General features: G+C 40.5%; 1 protein-coding gene across 4 annotated transcripts; it reads right to left on the bottom strand.

The window, feature by feature from the left end:
• Nucleotides 1–1893: 1893 nt before the first annotated feature.
• On the bottom strand, nucleotides 1894–17609 carry rbm18 (RNA binding motif protein 18). Of its 4 annotated transcripts, none has more exons than XM_085358153.1 (6): nucleotides 17437–17609; nucleotides 16353–16466; nucleotides 10828–10954; nucleotides 9953–10039; nucleotides 5627–5727; nucleotides 1894–2829 (listed from the first exon to the last, which is right to left on the bottom strand). In XM_085358153.1, exons 2-6 carry the CDS (start codon nucleotides 16457–16459, stop codon nucleotides 2649–2651), a joined length of 603 nt encoding a protein of 200 aa, XP_085214279.1. In that variant the 5' UTR covers nucleotides 16460–16466; nucleotides 17437–17609; the 3' UTR covers nucleotides 1894–2648. The 4 variants fall into 4 exon arrangements, with proteins under 4 accessions (XP_085214279.1, XP_085214280.1, XP_085214281.1 ...); XM_085358154.1 differs by having other exon boundaries at nucleotides 9959–10039; XM_085358155.1 differs by lacking the exons at nucleotides 1894–2829; nucleotides 5627–5727 and adding an exon at nucleotides 6007–6372.
• Between the last annotated feature and the right edge of the window lie 14 nt (nucleotides 17610–17623).

The raw sequence follows: 17623 nt of genomic DNA, 5'->3' as shown, positions 1-17623 counted from the left end.
TCTGCAGAGCTGCAGTGAAAGTTGTGCGAGACTCTGGCCTGCCTTATAGTTAAAGAAGGGGGAGGGCGAGTAAAGAGTTTCATGTGCGTGAGAAGGCTGGACGCGCAGTTCGGAACAGTTCTGATTCCTCAAAGCTCTGCTGGTGGATGTTTGATATCTTAGACACTTATAGCAGCAGAGGGAAAAAAAATAAAATTATACTTGTTTATATGATTGTCATTTATTTGCTACTGGAAATATACAGCTGGCGTTGACCGCGGACAACAATGCGGCAATTAACGCACAAGTTTGCGCTCGAAAACCAAAGTTTTTGTTATATACACGCTGATTGTTGTGTATATGCGGATAAAACCATATGTATGTTCTTATTACTCATTTATATATATATATAAAAGAAAAAATAGTCATTATTAAAGAGAAGACAATTTTGAGACTGAAATTAATTTAACTCCATGATTCAAAATATAATTCCGTTAATATTTTGGATAATTTTATGCCAGTTGTCGCTATGCTTGCAGTTATTTAAAGAACATAAATATTGCGATTCAAGGCATCATGTATTTATAAAATAAAACTGGTTGAAGTTAAAATTCATTAAAAAATAAGAATAAATTCGATGTTTAAGTAATAAGTTAAAAGATGTATATTAGTAGGGCAAATATTCACGATTTACAGATCTTTCAAACACAGCTGGCGCTACGTTTAAATCCACAGATTAATGTGTTTGTTTGTTTTTAATGTAAATCCTTAATACAATTATGCAAAAGTATAAAGACATATACATAAATACATAAACTATAGGAGCTGATGTAACTGAATCTAAACGCTGACAGAAACTCAGGGAGCCATTAAACAAAAGGCTGAGCTTTATAATTACAGGATATGTTTGAGCCTACAATAGTTTAGATCGATATGTCAATCATCCCGCTTTCCACAGCGGATCCATGATTATCTGTAAATCTACACTTCAGGAATTATTCCATCAAAAATGATCCAAGCGTTTAAAAAAAGAAGAAAAAAATACACCCGAATGTGTATCCATGAACTAAAAAGGATATATTTATCCAGTGGGCCCTTTATTGAAAACAGATAATTACAGGCAAGGAAAATAAAATAAATAAATAAAATAAAACAAAAATAGAATTAAAAAAAAATGCTGTAATGGATTTCACAAATGTTCTGCAGCCGCATGAATGATTTTACAGCAACAAACAAATCCCACGAAGAGCTGAGTGATGTCAAGAGGTAGGATTTGGTCCATCGGTCTGCACGAAATTGTGCTCTTCCGTCTTCTCCAACAATTAGCCCGCTGCGAGCTGTAGACCAACAGTTCCTACTTGGTAACCTCACAAAAACAGAAAAGGCCATTTGGCCAGCAAATTCAATCATCTGCCAATTAAATCCAGTTTACAGTCTCATCGGGATTTCGTCTCTTTTTTTTCTTTTTCTTTTTTAAAAAAAATCATAAGAGCCTCAAACTCCAATAAAGAAAAAATGCCCAATATGACAGCAAATGAAAAAAAAAAAAATGCAGTTTATAATAAGGAAAATGTGTCCACATTAATCAGTCTTACAAAAAGGCCTACAAAGTATTGGAAGTATTTACAGGAACTGCACAAAAATAGTAAACTACTTAATATTCATCATACCAGAGTGGGAAAAGTGAGCCTCAAAAGGCTACAATAGCTAAGACTATATGATTATTGTGGATAATGTTGTTACATAGATGCTCTTTCTGGTAATAAATAAATGATTTGATCCATGATGGCTGATTTTCCACAAACAAAAACCCCCAAAACGAAAGGGTTACATGTGAGGAGAGGGAGCTTTTGGGCAATGGAAACAAAATATTTTAATGGCAACAAAGAACACCATCAACATGAAAAACACAGGAGCGAAGTGATTATTTACCTTTAATGGAGAATTTTAAATAACAAGAATGCGACCAGGGATGGATCTAAATGCTACGCAAAAGTCATTAAAAACAGTCGTATAAAATTAGATCCAAGAAAAAAAACAAAACAAAAAAAAGAACAAAGGGGGGAGAAATCAAGCGCGCCCACACACACACACACACACACACACACACACACTAAAACTCGCAGTGAGAGTCGCTAAGCGGCTTGTGGCTTATTATTTTTACACTCCATTAATAGTAACCAATTAGGACAAACCGAAGCCCAACCCGCCCTCCAAAAGAAACATATTCCTTAATTAAATAATGTGATCTGGAAGTTAGAAGATGTGTTCAAAACAAAACGAGAAGCAGCGTTTACACCGCTTAACACTTTCAACTGTGTTCAATCGCTGCAAATCGTGATGAGGCAGGCCGACGAGAGGCCCGACCTGCACGTCAGCCAGGTTTGGGTCACATGTCCGGCTAAATAATGACCGATGATTCTGAGACCTGAAATAATTTAAAAAAAAACAACCCAAAACCCATTTTGGGTGCCGTCCATGATGGCTGTGGTTACTCCTTAACAGTCAGGGTTCACCTTCGAGAGCTTTTATTTTCCCCACATCGGACAGTCGAAAGTACTGAATGTGGAAACTGTTTGTGTGGAGGTGGGGGCTGAGGTGTAGACGCTGGCTTTGGGTTTAGAGAGGAAGGGGTGGGTGGCTGGGGATAGAATAAGTGGGAGGATGGGTCATCTCCTGAACTTGCGGGGCCTGCTCTGGTTGCTGTGGTGTGATTTAGAGTAGGGCTCCCAGCGTTTCCTCTCTGGCGGCTTGTTGTAAACGTAGGCAGACGGGCCTGAGTAGCTATCGTCTGGATTCTCCTCCATCATCTGGAGCTTGGCTTCGATGGCGCGGATCTTAGCACTCGTGCTGGAGGAAGAAGGAAAAAATGAGAGGAGGTGTTAGCAGCGAGGCTGGGGGGGAAATACTAGTGTTGATACTGAGTGTGAGGGACAAATAGGACTGATGTACAGACTCTGGGGGACAGAAAGAGGAGGTAATAGCAGTCTTAGTGAGAGGGGGGTGGACAGGTTTAAAATAAAATACAGAAGAATGAACAGTGAAACAGAGGACTACTTTTATTTAAATGGTGAAACAGAATTTGGAGAAGCAGAGGAGATAAGATTGTGGGAAAAAATTGCAGTGCTTGTGGGGAGGCGGTGGGGAAATGAGGGAATGAGTATGCGCGAGAAGTAGCAAAAAAAAAAAAAAAAAAAACTGGAGAGGAAAACAATAGAGGGGCCATCAGGGAAAAAAAGAGAGCTATAGTGTATATTTCCTCTCTTGTGCTGTGTGGATAGAGTGACTTTGAGGTTTGCAGCAGATAGATGAGAGGTTCCTGCACAACAACACGAAATTACTTCTTTTTTTTCAACCACGACATATTTACACAAAATTAACAGCTTCCACATTTAAAGGGTAAAAAACACTCTGCTCAGTGAGTCTGCTCACTCCGGGGAACCTAATTTGGCATTTGACCGTTTTTACACTCCATTTGTCTTATTTTAAATAGGCTGCAAATGCATTATTAATCCCCCTAAAACTGTTGTTTATGTTAAGGAAAAGATCATTGATCAGCGCACTGCTTTACCTCACAATGGTAAGGTGAATCCACCGTGAGGCCAATTGCTGAGTGTCTTCTCTTTAACATCCCATCAAAATAAAGGGTAAAAAGGCCCCAAAATAGTAAAGGAAAATATCATAGTTCAGGTTAAAGTCCAAGAGTTGCCTTTTTTTGGTTGCCAGTGGGATGTATACTCACTGAGTAGCCTGCATAAAATTCATGCTGTGTATTTCACGTTTTGCTGTGACTCTAGGCTGGATTACCTCAGTAGGAGGCGAAAACGCCACAGAGTGACTTAACAGCACTTTATTTATTTAATTGGTTGACCTGCAAGTGTGTATATGGGAATAAGGGCTGCAAATGTGGCTGCTATAATGGCATACTTTGGAGTCGGACAGAATTTCAACACTTCCATTGATGTCTTTGGAGCCAATGTGGTCTTTCAATAATTTCAGCACCACAGTTGAGTACCGTGAAGAATGTTTTATAGCAGAGGTGTCAGACATGCATCCTGGCAAAGGGTCAAATCCAGTCCTGCTGGACAGCTTTACAAAGTATCAGAATGGCTGAGGAGCTAATAATAACTCATTTTCTTTAACAAATTGCACTGCTCTTGCTGGAGAGGTGGAGCTGTGAGGATAGCTAAACTTTTTCTAAATCATAAATGATTATTTCAATCATAAATGAGTAAAATACTATTGTTTAGTTTCAAGCGTGTGCGTTTTGCGTGTTTTTTTTATAAGATCCACTTTGATCTGTAAAATTGTAATGCAAGGAAAAACTGAGGAACATTGTTGAAATAGCTCTTTTTTTCTTCTTAAGACATCTCAGACTGTTTTTAAAATGGATGTTTCATTAAATGTGAATGTTTTCAGAAGGTACTTGGACTACACTAAAAGAAAGAGAACAGCTCTTGAGATAACATTAGGCCCGTATGCGGTCCAAAATATGTCTGAAACTTCTGTTTTTCATGTATTTGTGCTGGCTTGGTTAATTAAGGTTTAATTACAGTATGTCAGAAGATAGACGTGATCGTGGATGTAACAAAAGGTCACACTCACAGAGTGGGTGAAATGCTTCATGGGTTTCTCCAGCCCTCCCCCCAAAGTTGGATGAGTGGAAAAGAATGAATGGAAAAAAATAAACAAGTGTTTTCTACTGATTGCATTTACTTTTTTTAAATTTTTTCCCCCATTCAGTGACCCCCTGCAAGTAGTTATAACAACCAACTGGTCACCCAGAGCTTAAGCATTCAACACCCTAACCTATGAGTGCCCACTTTCAATCAATGCATAGGTCACCGAGTGGAAGGCAACCTGCCTCCAAACAATCGCAGTCTGACTCGGACTGAGTGCAGTCACTCTCAGACAGATCGGAGAAGGCTTGCAAATAACTGCTGTTTAATTTATAACGTTGCCATCACACTGGTGTCAGTTGCAACTCGTCTGCAATTGGTCTCTTTGCAGTTGGGGACATGACTCAACTGGTTGCCAACTGGTTACAATCCTATGTAAAAGTTAATAGATAAACAGAAATATCTGAATTTCTGTTTCGGATCTATGAGGTTCTTGCTAGACTCTGAATGTAAGCAGTTGAAGTGCATTTACATTGAAGGAGATAGCACCAGATTAGCGATCTTCACCGATTTATCACAGTTAATCAGATATAGACTGCATGTGTACATGCCAACTTAATCCAGTTCAATCACAGGCTGACTGGTAGCAGACTGTCTTATTGCCATTTTATCACCTTCTCAATGCAATAAAGTTTCTCTGAGGATGGCAACTGTTATGAGGCTCAGGTTTTAGTAGTTGGAGCTCTCTCTTGTAGTAGGAGACGGTAAACTTCAGCAGCATTCTCACTGCTAGAAATTCTTTCTTAGGTTTAAGCAAGACTGACAGGTAGAGAAAGAAGAAGGCAATTCGATGCCCACTGGCTCATCTTTGCACTGGGTGCCGACAGATTAGAAACCAATTCAAATCCATTCAAATACAAAAGTTCAGGCCTTCAGCTCATATGTGAACACACTCAGAGAAAAAACAAAACCTGATACAACAGCAGAAAGTTTATATGTGTGCGTGTGTGTCTGCTGTTGATGCCAACCTGAGGTGGTTGGTTGTTATGGATCCATCCTCTGTTGAACCGCTGCATGACGGTTCCAGGCTGGGAGGCATCGTCTTGTCATTACGAAAACCTTCAAACCTCTGTAAACAACATACGTGGGCAAAAACAAACAAACAAAGACCCACACAAACAATGATGGAAACGTGTATGGACAGACAGATGAAAAGAGATAAACAGAAGGAGTAAAATAACAAGTAGAGTAAGTAATGGCAGAAGATACACAAGATACAGGGAAGCAGACAATCAGTGGAAGAGACTGAATATGTCCTAAAGATATAATGTGGACTGTGATATAGATTACAGCTCACAGTACACATCAATCAAACTTTAACTTTCTAAAAATTCCAATTCCTAATCATTAATATCAGTTTAACAGCATTTTACCCCTGAGATACATTTTAGGTCTAAGTTTGAACAGGGCCAAATAAAATAAGGCAGACATTTAGAAAACAACAGACCTTCTAACAAATACTAACAGCAGGTCTCTGAAGTCAGCTCCAGTTTTCTCCCACAAATATGAACATTACTAAACTACAGTATTGATCTTGTTTGTTTCCGGTCAAACAGACAGTAACCAAGCAGCAAGCAAGCACGTCCGGCTTGTAATCACACCCTAAGGGATGATCGAGGATAAAAGTGGGACCAGCTGATGAGCAACAACCAACGCGTGCACTCATTCCTTTCAAAACCACCTTCCAAACATCTCCAACAGCCAAAACTGAAACCTGTGGAGAAAAAAAAGAAAGAAAAAAGAAAAACTAAACAAAGTAACAGTCACATGATGGGTAATGATAAGCTCCAGCACTTGGCGCAGCAGTTTCCGTGTGCAGTACGTTTGGAAACCATCTGGCGAAGTTCAGCCGGTGGAAGCAAGACAGACTCACATGACATTACATGAAGTTACATAAATGCAGCAGAGCACACGCACACACATTCCTACATACAGTTCCATGAAATAAACAACATGTATAGCCAAGAATAAGAGTAAAAACAATGACCATGCAACCAGCCAGGACCCTTCCCTTCCACCTATTCCTAAAGGCATGTGGCTGGAATGCATAGAGATCTGAATGCAGCCAATAAGAGCACACTGAATCTGAAAACACTCCAAAACCTGCAAATAAAGCTAAATTTGGGTTGTTAAATTTGTTTTTCAGGAGATAGCATTTTAAATTAGGTTAATAAAACTAAATATCTAAATAACTGCACTATAATTGGCTGACAAGTGAGAAATGCATAGCAAATGTAGTTAAACTTTTGTTTTGTAAATTCATTCAGTGTTGGATGTATCACCTTACAATATGACACCAATAACTTTTACTTTCTAACAAGTAACAAGTTCACCCAACCGGGTGGTAAAATAGTTGAGGAGGTGCTGGAAATATCATGAAGTAAACTCAATATACTAAGAAGACTTCACACGCTCAGGATGAATAATCAACACGCACAAACTAAATGAAAACCGTTTATTGTTTCTGGTAAAGCAAACAAACTCAAACGAGTAACTAATGCATACATGATGCTTTAATGTAATAGATTACTTTTAAAATATCAAGTTGTTTTAAAAGTAAAAGCCTATTACACAACACGGAGTACAAACAAATAAAGCCAAGAAGAAGTGTACAAAACCGTAGTTCCTCTCGTGACCACTTGAGGTTGGCTCGAAAAAGGAATGAGACCCCAAAGACTCCCATGCTAAAATGCTCCACTTTGCAGCATTAAAAAGAAAACTTGCATACCTGGTATTAAAAAAAATAATAGTTTACCCTCAGATCAACTCCGAGTGAGGGTATTTTTTTTTACTCATCCAACTGGGTAACTCAGTTACAGGTAGGGTCACGGCAGGCGCCCTGACACAAGCATAAAGCTGATAAGTGTGTTTGTGTGTTGCACTTGCTAACTAAGCTCACTAGGATAAGCTGATAAATTAGCACTGCACCCTTTTAGCCACACAAATCATTTCATCTCCAAAGGTGGCATGCATCATAGATAAGCTTACTTATATAAGTATGGGTATAAAATACGCCATCTTTAACAGTTGCATTTGCAGGTTTGGAAATCTGAGGATTGTGGACATCCTTAAATAAATGATCATCAGAGTAATTCCCTCCATTTCAAAGCTTTAAATAAAGTCAAGATGTAAGCCTGGATGATTGGATAACTTCAACACCACCTGTCTGTGACTCACATATCCCAGCACATCACTCCTGGGTTGGACTCAATGAAGACAGGCTGGCAAAAATGTAATTCATTTTTAATTTGACCTGAGCCGGCTCCATCAGTGGAAGATTGCTCACAAAGACGGGACTGCAAAAATTAGTGACTCGCACTTCACAGACTAGTCCACTTGAAATATCAGTATACCGGCTTCACTGGAATTGGCAGTGATCTGCAATTGACCCCATTTTGTAATCTCTGTAGCTAATAAGAAACATAACCCTTGAAATTATGCATCAAACAAAGGTTAAGAAAGGGGAAAAGCGCACATATTGCATGCTTTAGAAGGAGGTTTAATGATCAGATACCTCTTAGGAAAAAGCTCCTGAGGTGATGGGTGAAGTTGAGCGTTGCGGTGCCATCTTTTTTGGAACATACGACATGGGTCATGCTTAAACCTCTAATCTTTTCCTCGCCTAAAACTCACAATAAGAAAATGTGGGGGAGTCTACAACATGAGGGAGAAAGATTGATGAACAATGTGAAGATGACTGTGGTTGAAATATTAATTTATTTTCACAAAGGTCATGATAATGGTGATGTGTGAATTCATTTCTGCCAGGAGGGAGGCAAATCCATGTCTGCAGGCTAGGCGGAGATACTCCCTGTTGTGAAACTTTAATTATAGCAATCAAGTCTAGCAGGACAGTTTGCTGGGTCACATGATCACGACCGTCCATCAACACACTGCAGCAGAGTGGAAAAATGGGGTTGCGCATATCTAGCTTACTTTAACAGAACAAAGCTTAAGAATACCAACAACATTCGCTGGAAGCCGAGGTCAACCCCAGTCTATAACCCACTGACAATTTAATTATAATTAAAAAACTAATTCCTAAAAAAACTTGCACTTTCTCTGACTCTGTTAGTCACGTATGCGGCAGAGAGGACAGCAAGATAAATATTCTCCAAGACTGTGTTTTAACTGCCTGAGCTGATAGACAGAAAATGGTATTTACTGAGAGGAACCAGCATTTACTGTATGCCTGCCATGCAGGCAAAGAGTCAAAAACCTGTTTATTCATATAAATCCTCACATTAACAAACCTGACGCTACAGTCTGGGGTCTGTTGAATCTAAGATGACCCCAACTTGACCCTGAAAAATACTGTTAATATGTCATTTTAAGCTTTAAAAGAATAAAACAATTATTAAGTTTGAGAATTATTTATATTAGCCTACACGTACTGCTAATTATTAAAAAAAAGAAGAAAAAAAAGGGGTCAGAACCAGACCCCATTCAGCTGATTATATTCACTCACTACAGTACACTAAATTATTCACAAGATTAACCGTGCTCTCCTGTTAGTATAACCTACGCTAGAGATGCTTCTTGCATGGAAGTGTTTTTACATGCAGCAGTTATGCAAGCTGCATAACTGACTTGCATAACTGGACAATAGTTATGCAAGGAAATGTTTGATTTCATAGTACCGCACCTAAAAAAGTGCATGTGAGCTAAGGCGAGTGGCAAAGATGTTGGGAGATTGTTACTTAAGTGGTTCAAGGTCATTTTTATTAGTGGCACAAAAATTGTTTTTTTTGTTTTTTTTAAATGAACACTTGTAGAAGCATGGATATAAACAGCCACTACTTTTGCTTGAAACGGTTGATTGAACTGTTATTAGGTAAATCTTTGAGCAGATTTATCTCACAGCGTGTTCTCTTAAAGGCGGCAGCGTTGACCTTGACCCCCTTCTACCATGTGTTTGTGTGTGTGTAGGGCGTGATTCGTCTCTATACAGGATATCCTTTCACCCTTCGCCAGTAGGCTTTCTATTGTTAACAGACAGGCATGCTGGTTGTGCTGGGATCCCTGTGCTCTCTGTGAACTGGCTCTGACAGCAAAAACACTAAAATTAAAACCACTACTGGCGGATCATTTTTATCTTTCACCCTAAGCCAGATTGACCTCTGCCATCACATATTTTGGTGATTTCTCCCAACCCTTCGGTCATTAGAGAGCCTAACATTTTTCTAATGCACAGATCTAATATTTATATTTAGTCTCTATACCTGCAGATTAAACCCAAAATGTCAGCCACATTCAGAGCAGTATTGTATGCTGGGAGTGAGCGTGATACTTACCCTCACCTGTGCGTGCGCCCAGCGCACAACCAACTTCTTGGACAAAGCTAGCTTCCCATTTAAACACTGGATAGCCCTCTCAGCCTCCTGCATGCAGCCACAGAAACACAAACACAGAGAAAACAAGGAAGAGGAAAAGAGAGAAAGACAGAGGGGCGGCTTTTAAGTCCTGATTAAAAATCAGCTTTGATGATTGCATCCGAGTGATTAAATCATTAGTCCTCATAACAGCAGAAGGCCATAACTGAGGTGTCTGAGTGTGTGGCTGTGTGTATGAGAGGCAGTGTGAATAAATACAGTTTTATCTAATCAAATGTGCAAGTGGCTTTGTTGCTAAATTATATTAATGCAGTTCTTTATCCAAGCGTGTCTACATGTAAGTGTGTGTGAGTGTGAAAGATAAACACACACTTCCTCTGTATAATCCTTTTGGGAGGGCTTCATATCCCACTGATAGACACTAGCTGTGAAACTAGATGCTTATCTCAATCCCACAGCACGCTCCAAAACAACCTGTGAAGCTTAAACCTGCTCCCTATAAAGCCCACTTCAACAGGACACACACGCACACTGCTTCAGGTTGACTCATGAACGTTTTTACACTCAGTTTGGGTCATTTTCATAAAACATCCAACTCATAGTGGATGAAAATTGTTTCTCATCAGATCTTTAAGTTCAAATATTTTTCCTATATTGATGAAATGACTCGTTTTACTCCTGCCAACTGAGGATTTACTTTTAGAAATGATAAATCTGGTATTTCATGCATCTGAGTTTACGTACTAGTGTACAAAGCCACATTCTGTGGGTTTAAAAAAAACAAACAAACTTTAACACAACTGACATTTATATGCAGATAAACATGCTGCACGTACCTCCCTGGTGCTAAAGTTGACAAAGCAGTAGCCTCGTGGCTGTCCCTCCAAAGGCCCAGACTTGTGAAACAGGAAGTCAAACTGTTTCACTTTGCCAAACTTCTCTAACAACTTCACCAGGTGATACCTGTCGAGAGAGAGCGAGAGAGCGAAAGAGAGAGAGAGCAAAAAAAAGTGTAAGAAAAGACTGCTCCGTAAAGACAGAAAATGGGAAATAAGAAGGCAAAATGACTTTGATATTTTGCAAAAGGGTCTCAGTCCATGCTGTATTTGGCCCCCGTAAATCTGTCAAGTGGGGCTAATGAGAATGACAGCTTTCTCTCCCTGACACCTTTTTAGCAGCAGGCCAGCTGGTGTGGCAGGCCGGTGACAGTAAATCTCTGACTGAGACAATGCTGAGGATACAGTAGCAGGACAATGAGGGAATAAAACAGAGGAAGCTTAAAATCCCCCCTGAGCACAGAGATCTGCACAAACAACCTCCACTGACTGTGCGGCGCTGCTTAGGACTACAAATGAGCATACATGTGGTCACTGAAGAGCTATGCAGTGTTTGTGAGATTGTAGGTGTGTGTGTGCGCGCGCGTTTAACCAGCAATTTGCAGCCATGGGAAAAAAACATTTCTTTTGACAGTACAGAAAAGAGCAATGAGTTCAGGGTCACTTGGAGACTAGATTCGCTGCTACACTACTGTAAATACCCCGGGGCTGATTGATTGTTTTCAACACAAACTGAGCAGCACGTGCTTTTCCATTTCGTTAAGAAGAAAACAGGAAAAAGTGTCCATCCCAAGTTCCAATATACTGACACATTCGAGATGCTGGGGTCAACTGTGTGAGTCAGGCTCAAAAAATGACTGAAATGGTGAAATCAATTAGCAAAATTGTTGCAGACTTCTTTTAAGAGTGTCAATGGACTCATTTACAGTAACTGTTTGAGGTCCAAGAACAAGTTTGAATCACTGTGAAAACTCCTCAACAAGAAACAACACATCGCCCTGCTGATTAGTCACTGAAACCACCACAGAATTAACTCCTCATGTTCCTGAGTGAAGGCAAAGAAACGGCTTTTAGCAGTCCTCACTGTATGAAAGACGACAACACCCGTAACTGTTTGCAAACCAACTCAATCAGCAGTTTACGAAGAAAAAAAAAAAGGTTACAGTTACACATTTGTATACTTTAATATTTTGTGTCAACCCAAGGAGCGTGCACATGCACAAACAGTTGAAGCCAAACATTTTCAGCAATTCGTTGATTTTATTTTTGTTTACATGTTCTTGTCTTCTGTCACAGGGGAAAAAACTGAAACGCTCGAAGAAAAGAGTCCAACAGACGCCCTCCTGTGTTCTTGATTTGGTGCCATTGCCTTGTGTGACTGTCCAGGCCTCAGAGTGACCCCAGGTGTTTTGTATAACTGTTAAAGAGAAATTAATGCTTCAGCCTTTTATTGTTTAGGAGCCTGTTATTTTTAATCCTCAAGTGGTTTGTGTGTGTGTGAGAGACCAGAAAAATGTCAATGTGCAAGTGTGCAGTGTATGTGCAAGGGACTTGATGTGGCATTCTCAGAGTGAAGCGAGGTTCTAAGCTACAGGTTGTACTAATGTCTTCTACGACTCCCTGGGGGGCTTTAGACCGACGACAGTTTCTGCTTTTCCCAGACAACACCCTGCAAGCCTCCCCATGTGACAGTGGCTCATCTAGCCCTAGATTACACTTAAGTTGTTGTTTACACTTCAGTAAACAAAAACTGTGCACTAGTGAACTATGCCGTCCTTTGAAAAAGCTATATAGTTAGACGTTTGAGCATATGTGTATTTTTAACAGAGGTTACACACTAAGAACCTTATTGGATGCTAAACCACAATGGAGAGCTCCTCCTGGGGGCTGTAAAACCCACCAGAGGAAGAGGGGAAGAGAAGGGGGAGGAAAGGGAGGGAAAGGTGAGCAAACGGAGACTAAAGTTCAGAGAGGGGATATTGATGGCAAGGTGAAAGGTGTAGGAAGAGGAGCACAAGGCAAAAGAAGAGAGGAGGTGAGAAGCCAGGTATGACAGATACAAGAGTTAGGAAACAAGAGGAGAGGAAGGAAGGGACAGGGGGGGATGTGAGTCAAGTCCAGAAAAAGATAAGACAAAAGGTTCGGTCCAGAAAAGTGCAGGTCAGAAGGGAAGAATTTGGAGAGGAGGAGCTAGGGTTTGACTGCTTGACAATGCAGCTATCTGCAGTTGTAAAGAGTAAAAGAGCGTGCAACTGACAACTAGCACTGTGACAGGAACTGTGGGATTTTTACTGAAAATTTAAAAGGGAAACAACATCATAGTTTCCCCATAACCCAATGGATATCTGAACAGGATGAAAAGCAGAAAAGGTCAATTTAATTATCACGCGTGGAATAAATTCTTCTCTCTTCATTGTAAGAGATGAACTCATAGGAAAATTTCATAATTCTCTCAACAGGGAAGCTTATAATCAAACAGAACGGTGCACAGGACTTCACACAAAATCACAGTGCTGCTTTTCACTGTATTCAAATTAAGTGTAACGTTTTACCCTGAACCACCTAAAACAGCACTGAAAACATGAAACAGAACTAAATCTCACCTAAACGCCAGCACTGAAAAATGCAACAATTTTACAAGAAGTCTTTAGGAATAGTTCTCCAGGCTTCCTGAAGGATAGTCAAAGCTCCTCTTTGGATGTTTCTGCCTTTTGTTCTGTTCTCTGTCAAATATGATCCCACACTGCTTCAGTACTGTTGAGGTCTGCGCTCTGGGGAGGCCAGTCCAGTGTTCAACTGTGTCTTTGTCTATCCAGGTATGCTTTCACTGCATTGGTAGTGTTTTTGGGAAGCCGCTGCTATTCAAATGTTTTCCAGATGGTATTGCGTTGTGGATCAAAATCAAAATGCCAAGTTTTCAGCTGATAGTTCTTTGGAAATCACCTTGCTACTGCAAAATACTGTTTCCTCCAAGTCAAACCCAATTATATTTGGCAGTGTAGATTCAACTACAGAAATTGGAACAAACTATATACTTTTGTGACAGGCTGCTAGTCACAATATACCTAAAGATACACATTAAAATTGGTTCATTTCTAAGTTGTGTGTTATGTGTAGACACAACATTGGTTCATCTAGTTTGTTAGGTGCCTTTTTAAAACTTTTCATAGGTGAGTGTTAAGTGTCATAACAAACAAAAAACATTCCTTTGGGACGACCAGGTACAAGGACTGGACTGAAGATGGGTGCAATCTAAAAAAAAAAAAAAATCATTCAAAGACCTTCAGAAAGCTTAAAAAAAGACAAAGTGTGTATCACTGGAAGCAAAATATAAAGAAATCAAGTGGGGCTTAAGACTTTTGCACACTTTTGTATTTTCAAATGATCCAAGCTCAAAGAAATAAAATTTCACCCTCACAGAATAAATTACTCATGTCATCTTTTGTAATAAAATGATATAAATTAAGATTGGGGGCAGTTTAAAGTTGTATTGATTTTAAATGCTGAGAACAGTTTGTTTCAGTTCAATCATTTTTCCTTGTGGCATCAGCACCTTGCATCTGCAGGGAGTTTGGCTCACCCAGACAAACACAGGGGGTACTGCGTGCTATCCCGGAGCTAATTAATCTTCCCAATCAGCAACGGGGGCCTTGAGCATTTCTCTTGTTTTCCCTCCATACTGAGAAGTAGAGGGCCATTTAAGAAGAAGCAGAGCAGGGAAAGGGGAAGGAAACGCCTGTCTAGACGCCCACCAGAGCTGCTGCCCGTACATTCTCCAGCAGCCCCCACAGGCGTACAAACACACCCCTCACCCCAAAAAACTACCTCCTCTTCATCACAGCATATGCAGGGATGTCTTTAGCATTCAGCAGCAAACACAAAGAAGGAGGAACAAAAAGGATTTGCATGTGATGCTCTGTCAAGACTCTTCTGGGTGTCAAAGCCTCTACCAGCTGCCACCCAAACATCTCTCTCTCTCTCTCACACACACACACACACACACACACACACACACACACACACACACACACACACACACACACACACACACACACACACACACACACACACACACACACACAGCTCCAGGTTGACACAGAAACAGTAAACAGGGCAGGTGATTGAGGAATGATGGCTGCTCCTTAGCCGAGCAGGTCTCCGCGCTTCACTGCCTCTCTTTCACACACCCAGCCCTGTCTGCTCAGTCTCAGCTTGTGACACACACACACACTCTACACACACAGTTAATCAATCATATACGGACACACAATACATTGCCTTTCTATGGGGTAGAAGGTACAAACCAATGCCTCAGTTTCATACCATCTATTACAGTGACCACAGATCACCCACTAAAAGCCATCACTAAATGTTACTCCATATTAAAGTGGCGCTTTCGCACATTTGACGCTGAAAACGTTACATTTAACTCCTAAAAATGCTCACTATGGCACAGCTCTATTGTAATCCCAGTGGCTCTTTGACTATGAGCTCAGATCCCTGTAATCATTACTAACGGATTAAAGTGTTGTAGATAATTTACACTATCTAAAGTGATATCTGGTGGATCAATGAAGATGAAATATGAGCTTGGTGGGGCTCATTTCCAAGGGAGACGAGTCTACGTACAGAGACGAGGTGGAGCAGCTGACGTCATGGTGTAAGGCCAATAACCTCCTCCTCAACACTTCAAAAACCAAAGAACTCATAATAGACTTCAGAAGGAAAAAGGCAGAGATCCAACCACTATTCATAAATGGGGACTGTGTAGAAAGGGTGGCAAGCTTCCGCTTCCTGGGAGTCAATATAGAGGAGAACCTTTCCTGGAGTGTGAACACCTCCGAGCTGCTGAAAAAGGCCCAACAGAGACTGTACTTCCTGAGAATTCTCAGGAGGAATAACATCACACAGAGACTGCTGGTGTCCTTCTACAGAGCCACCATTGAGAGTGTTCTAACTTACTGCATATGCATCTGGTACACTAGCTGCACAGGGGCTCAGAGGAAAGCACTCCAAGGGATCATTAACACCGCCCAAAAGATCACTGGCTGCCCTCTCCCCACACTGGAAGTTCTACACGACGCCCACTGTTTTAAAAAGGCCCAAAACATCATAAAAGACACCTCACATCCTGGCCACTCCCTGTTCGAACTGTTGCCCTCAGGCAGACGGTACAGGGCAATCAGAGCAAGGACTAATAGACTCAAACACAGCTGTTATCCAACTGCAATAACACATCTGAATACTACAAAAAAATGTCCATCACGCCACTCTTGTGTTAATCTATGCACGGTCTGAAGCATGTGTGTGGGAATGTATGTGAATGTTTTACTGTTATATCTTATTAGTATTTTAAGTATTCTATCTATTTTATTTATTGAATTTTATTGTTTTATTTATATTTTGATATTGCTAGGGATGATGCAATGATCGGGGACCATTCTTAATTTCGTTGTTCTCATGACAATGACAATAAAGTTTCTGATCTGATTCTGAAAGCAGAAGCTGACTTTTTTTTTACTCACTCTGTGATTTTGGGATCAATGTTTCCTATCCACAAGCGGTTTCCATCATGGGCCGTGCTCTCTGAAATAATAGAGGCATTTTCGACTGTCTCTGCTGCCGATGACATGTGGAATCTGTGGGATAAAAGAAGCAAAAGGCAGAGTTTTTGATTATCGCAAGTATGAATTTGCATGGAGCTGAGGAGCTCAGACACTCAACAGCTGGGCGTTTGCCTCTGGAAATCTCTGGAACATGAAGGAACCTACCAGAGAAGACCTGGACACCTATTGGGCATCTGCACGCTCAACCAAATACAGATATTCAGCTAATTATACCCTCATTGAAGGAAAAATCCAGGAAAGGTCAAAAAAGTAAAGCGTCAGATAAACAGCTTCCACATTAACTGCACATAAATAATAAAGAGTCTCAAAACTTTGCCTTTCAGCTGCCCTTTATTGGACGCCACAGTTGATCATCTTCCTTCATCTGACACTATCCCAAGCATCCTCCTCTGTCACAACAACCCTCCTTGTCCTCCTTCCCTACATCCACGAACCTTTTTCTTCCTTCTGCTTGGCAGTTTCACCACCAACATGCTTTCTACGACATAGCCACTACCACGCCAATGATCTAATCTCTGAAAAGTGTCCAATTAAACAGTGAATTTTAGGGATTTTCTAATCTAACTCAGTTAATTTCATTCAATTAAAATTTAAAGCAGTTGTGTGCAATATGTGCGCAAAGGTTGTGCCGATGTATGTATTCATAACAGGGGTTTTAACTTAATCAGGAAACAGAATCAGGAAACGACGTAGTGTGGGTTACTTCCTCGCACTGTCAAATAAACACATAGTTCCTGAAAACATCTGAAAAAGCAAAACTCCGACTCCACATCTGGGAAAAGCTAAGCAAATAATCTTAGTTTAACAAACTGTACAATTCTACTCCTTAACTCCGGAACTTCTTCGGATAGATCCGCCCGGGTAGAGTTAAACCAGACACGGTTATGCAGGTGGTAACATATGTGATGAAGATGAGCTCTCAGTCACTTCGTTATAGAAGAGCAGTGGATTGCAGCAATTAGCTAAGTGAGTTTCCGTTTACCTCGTTGTTTGTCAAACTTCCTCTTCGCTGGCGAATTCTTCGAATTGATTTACCACTGATCCCACCTTCGGGATGATTCTGGTGCGTCAAAACGTCAAATTAATCATTTCCTAAACTGTTTTCGTTCTATATTAGAGACTAGGCGAGCTAGCTCTGACGATACCTCGCTACCGTCTGACAACAAAGG

This window comes from Diplotaxodon limnothrissa, linkage group LG7, assembly GCF_057381915.1.
Source record: "Diplotaxodon limnothrissa isolate DT_005_m linkage group LG7, D_limnothrissa_male_GT1.1, whole genome shotgun sequence".
Taxonomy (NCBI): Eukaryota; Metazoa; Chordata; class Actinopteri; order Cichliformes; family Cichlidae; genus Diplotaxodon; species Diplotaxodon limnothrissa.
The sequence above is the reverse complement of the archived record's forward strand: the minus strand, read 5'-3'. Positions and strand labels throughout refer to the sequence as shown.

Coding starts and splice junctions, on each gene's coding strand:
- rbm18 (XM_085358153.1), bottom strand. CDS start 16,459: ATGTCATCGGCAGCAGAGACAGTCGAAAATGCCTCTATTATTTCAGAG. Junction 10,040..10,827: donor TCAACTTTAGCACCAGGGAG/GTACGTGCAGCA, acceptor GGCTGCATGCAG/GAGGCTGAGAGGGCTATCCA. Junction 5,728..9,952: donor GGGCGCACGCACAGGTGAGG/GTAAGTATCACG, acceptor TGTTGTTTACAG/AGGTTTGAAGGTTTTCGTAA.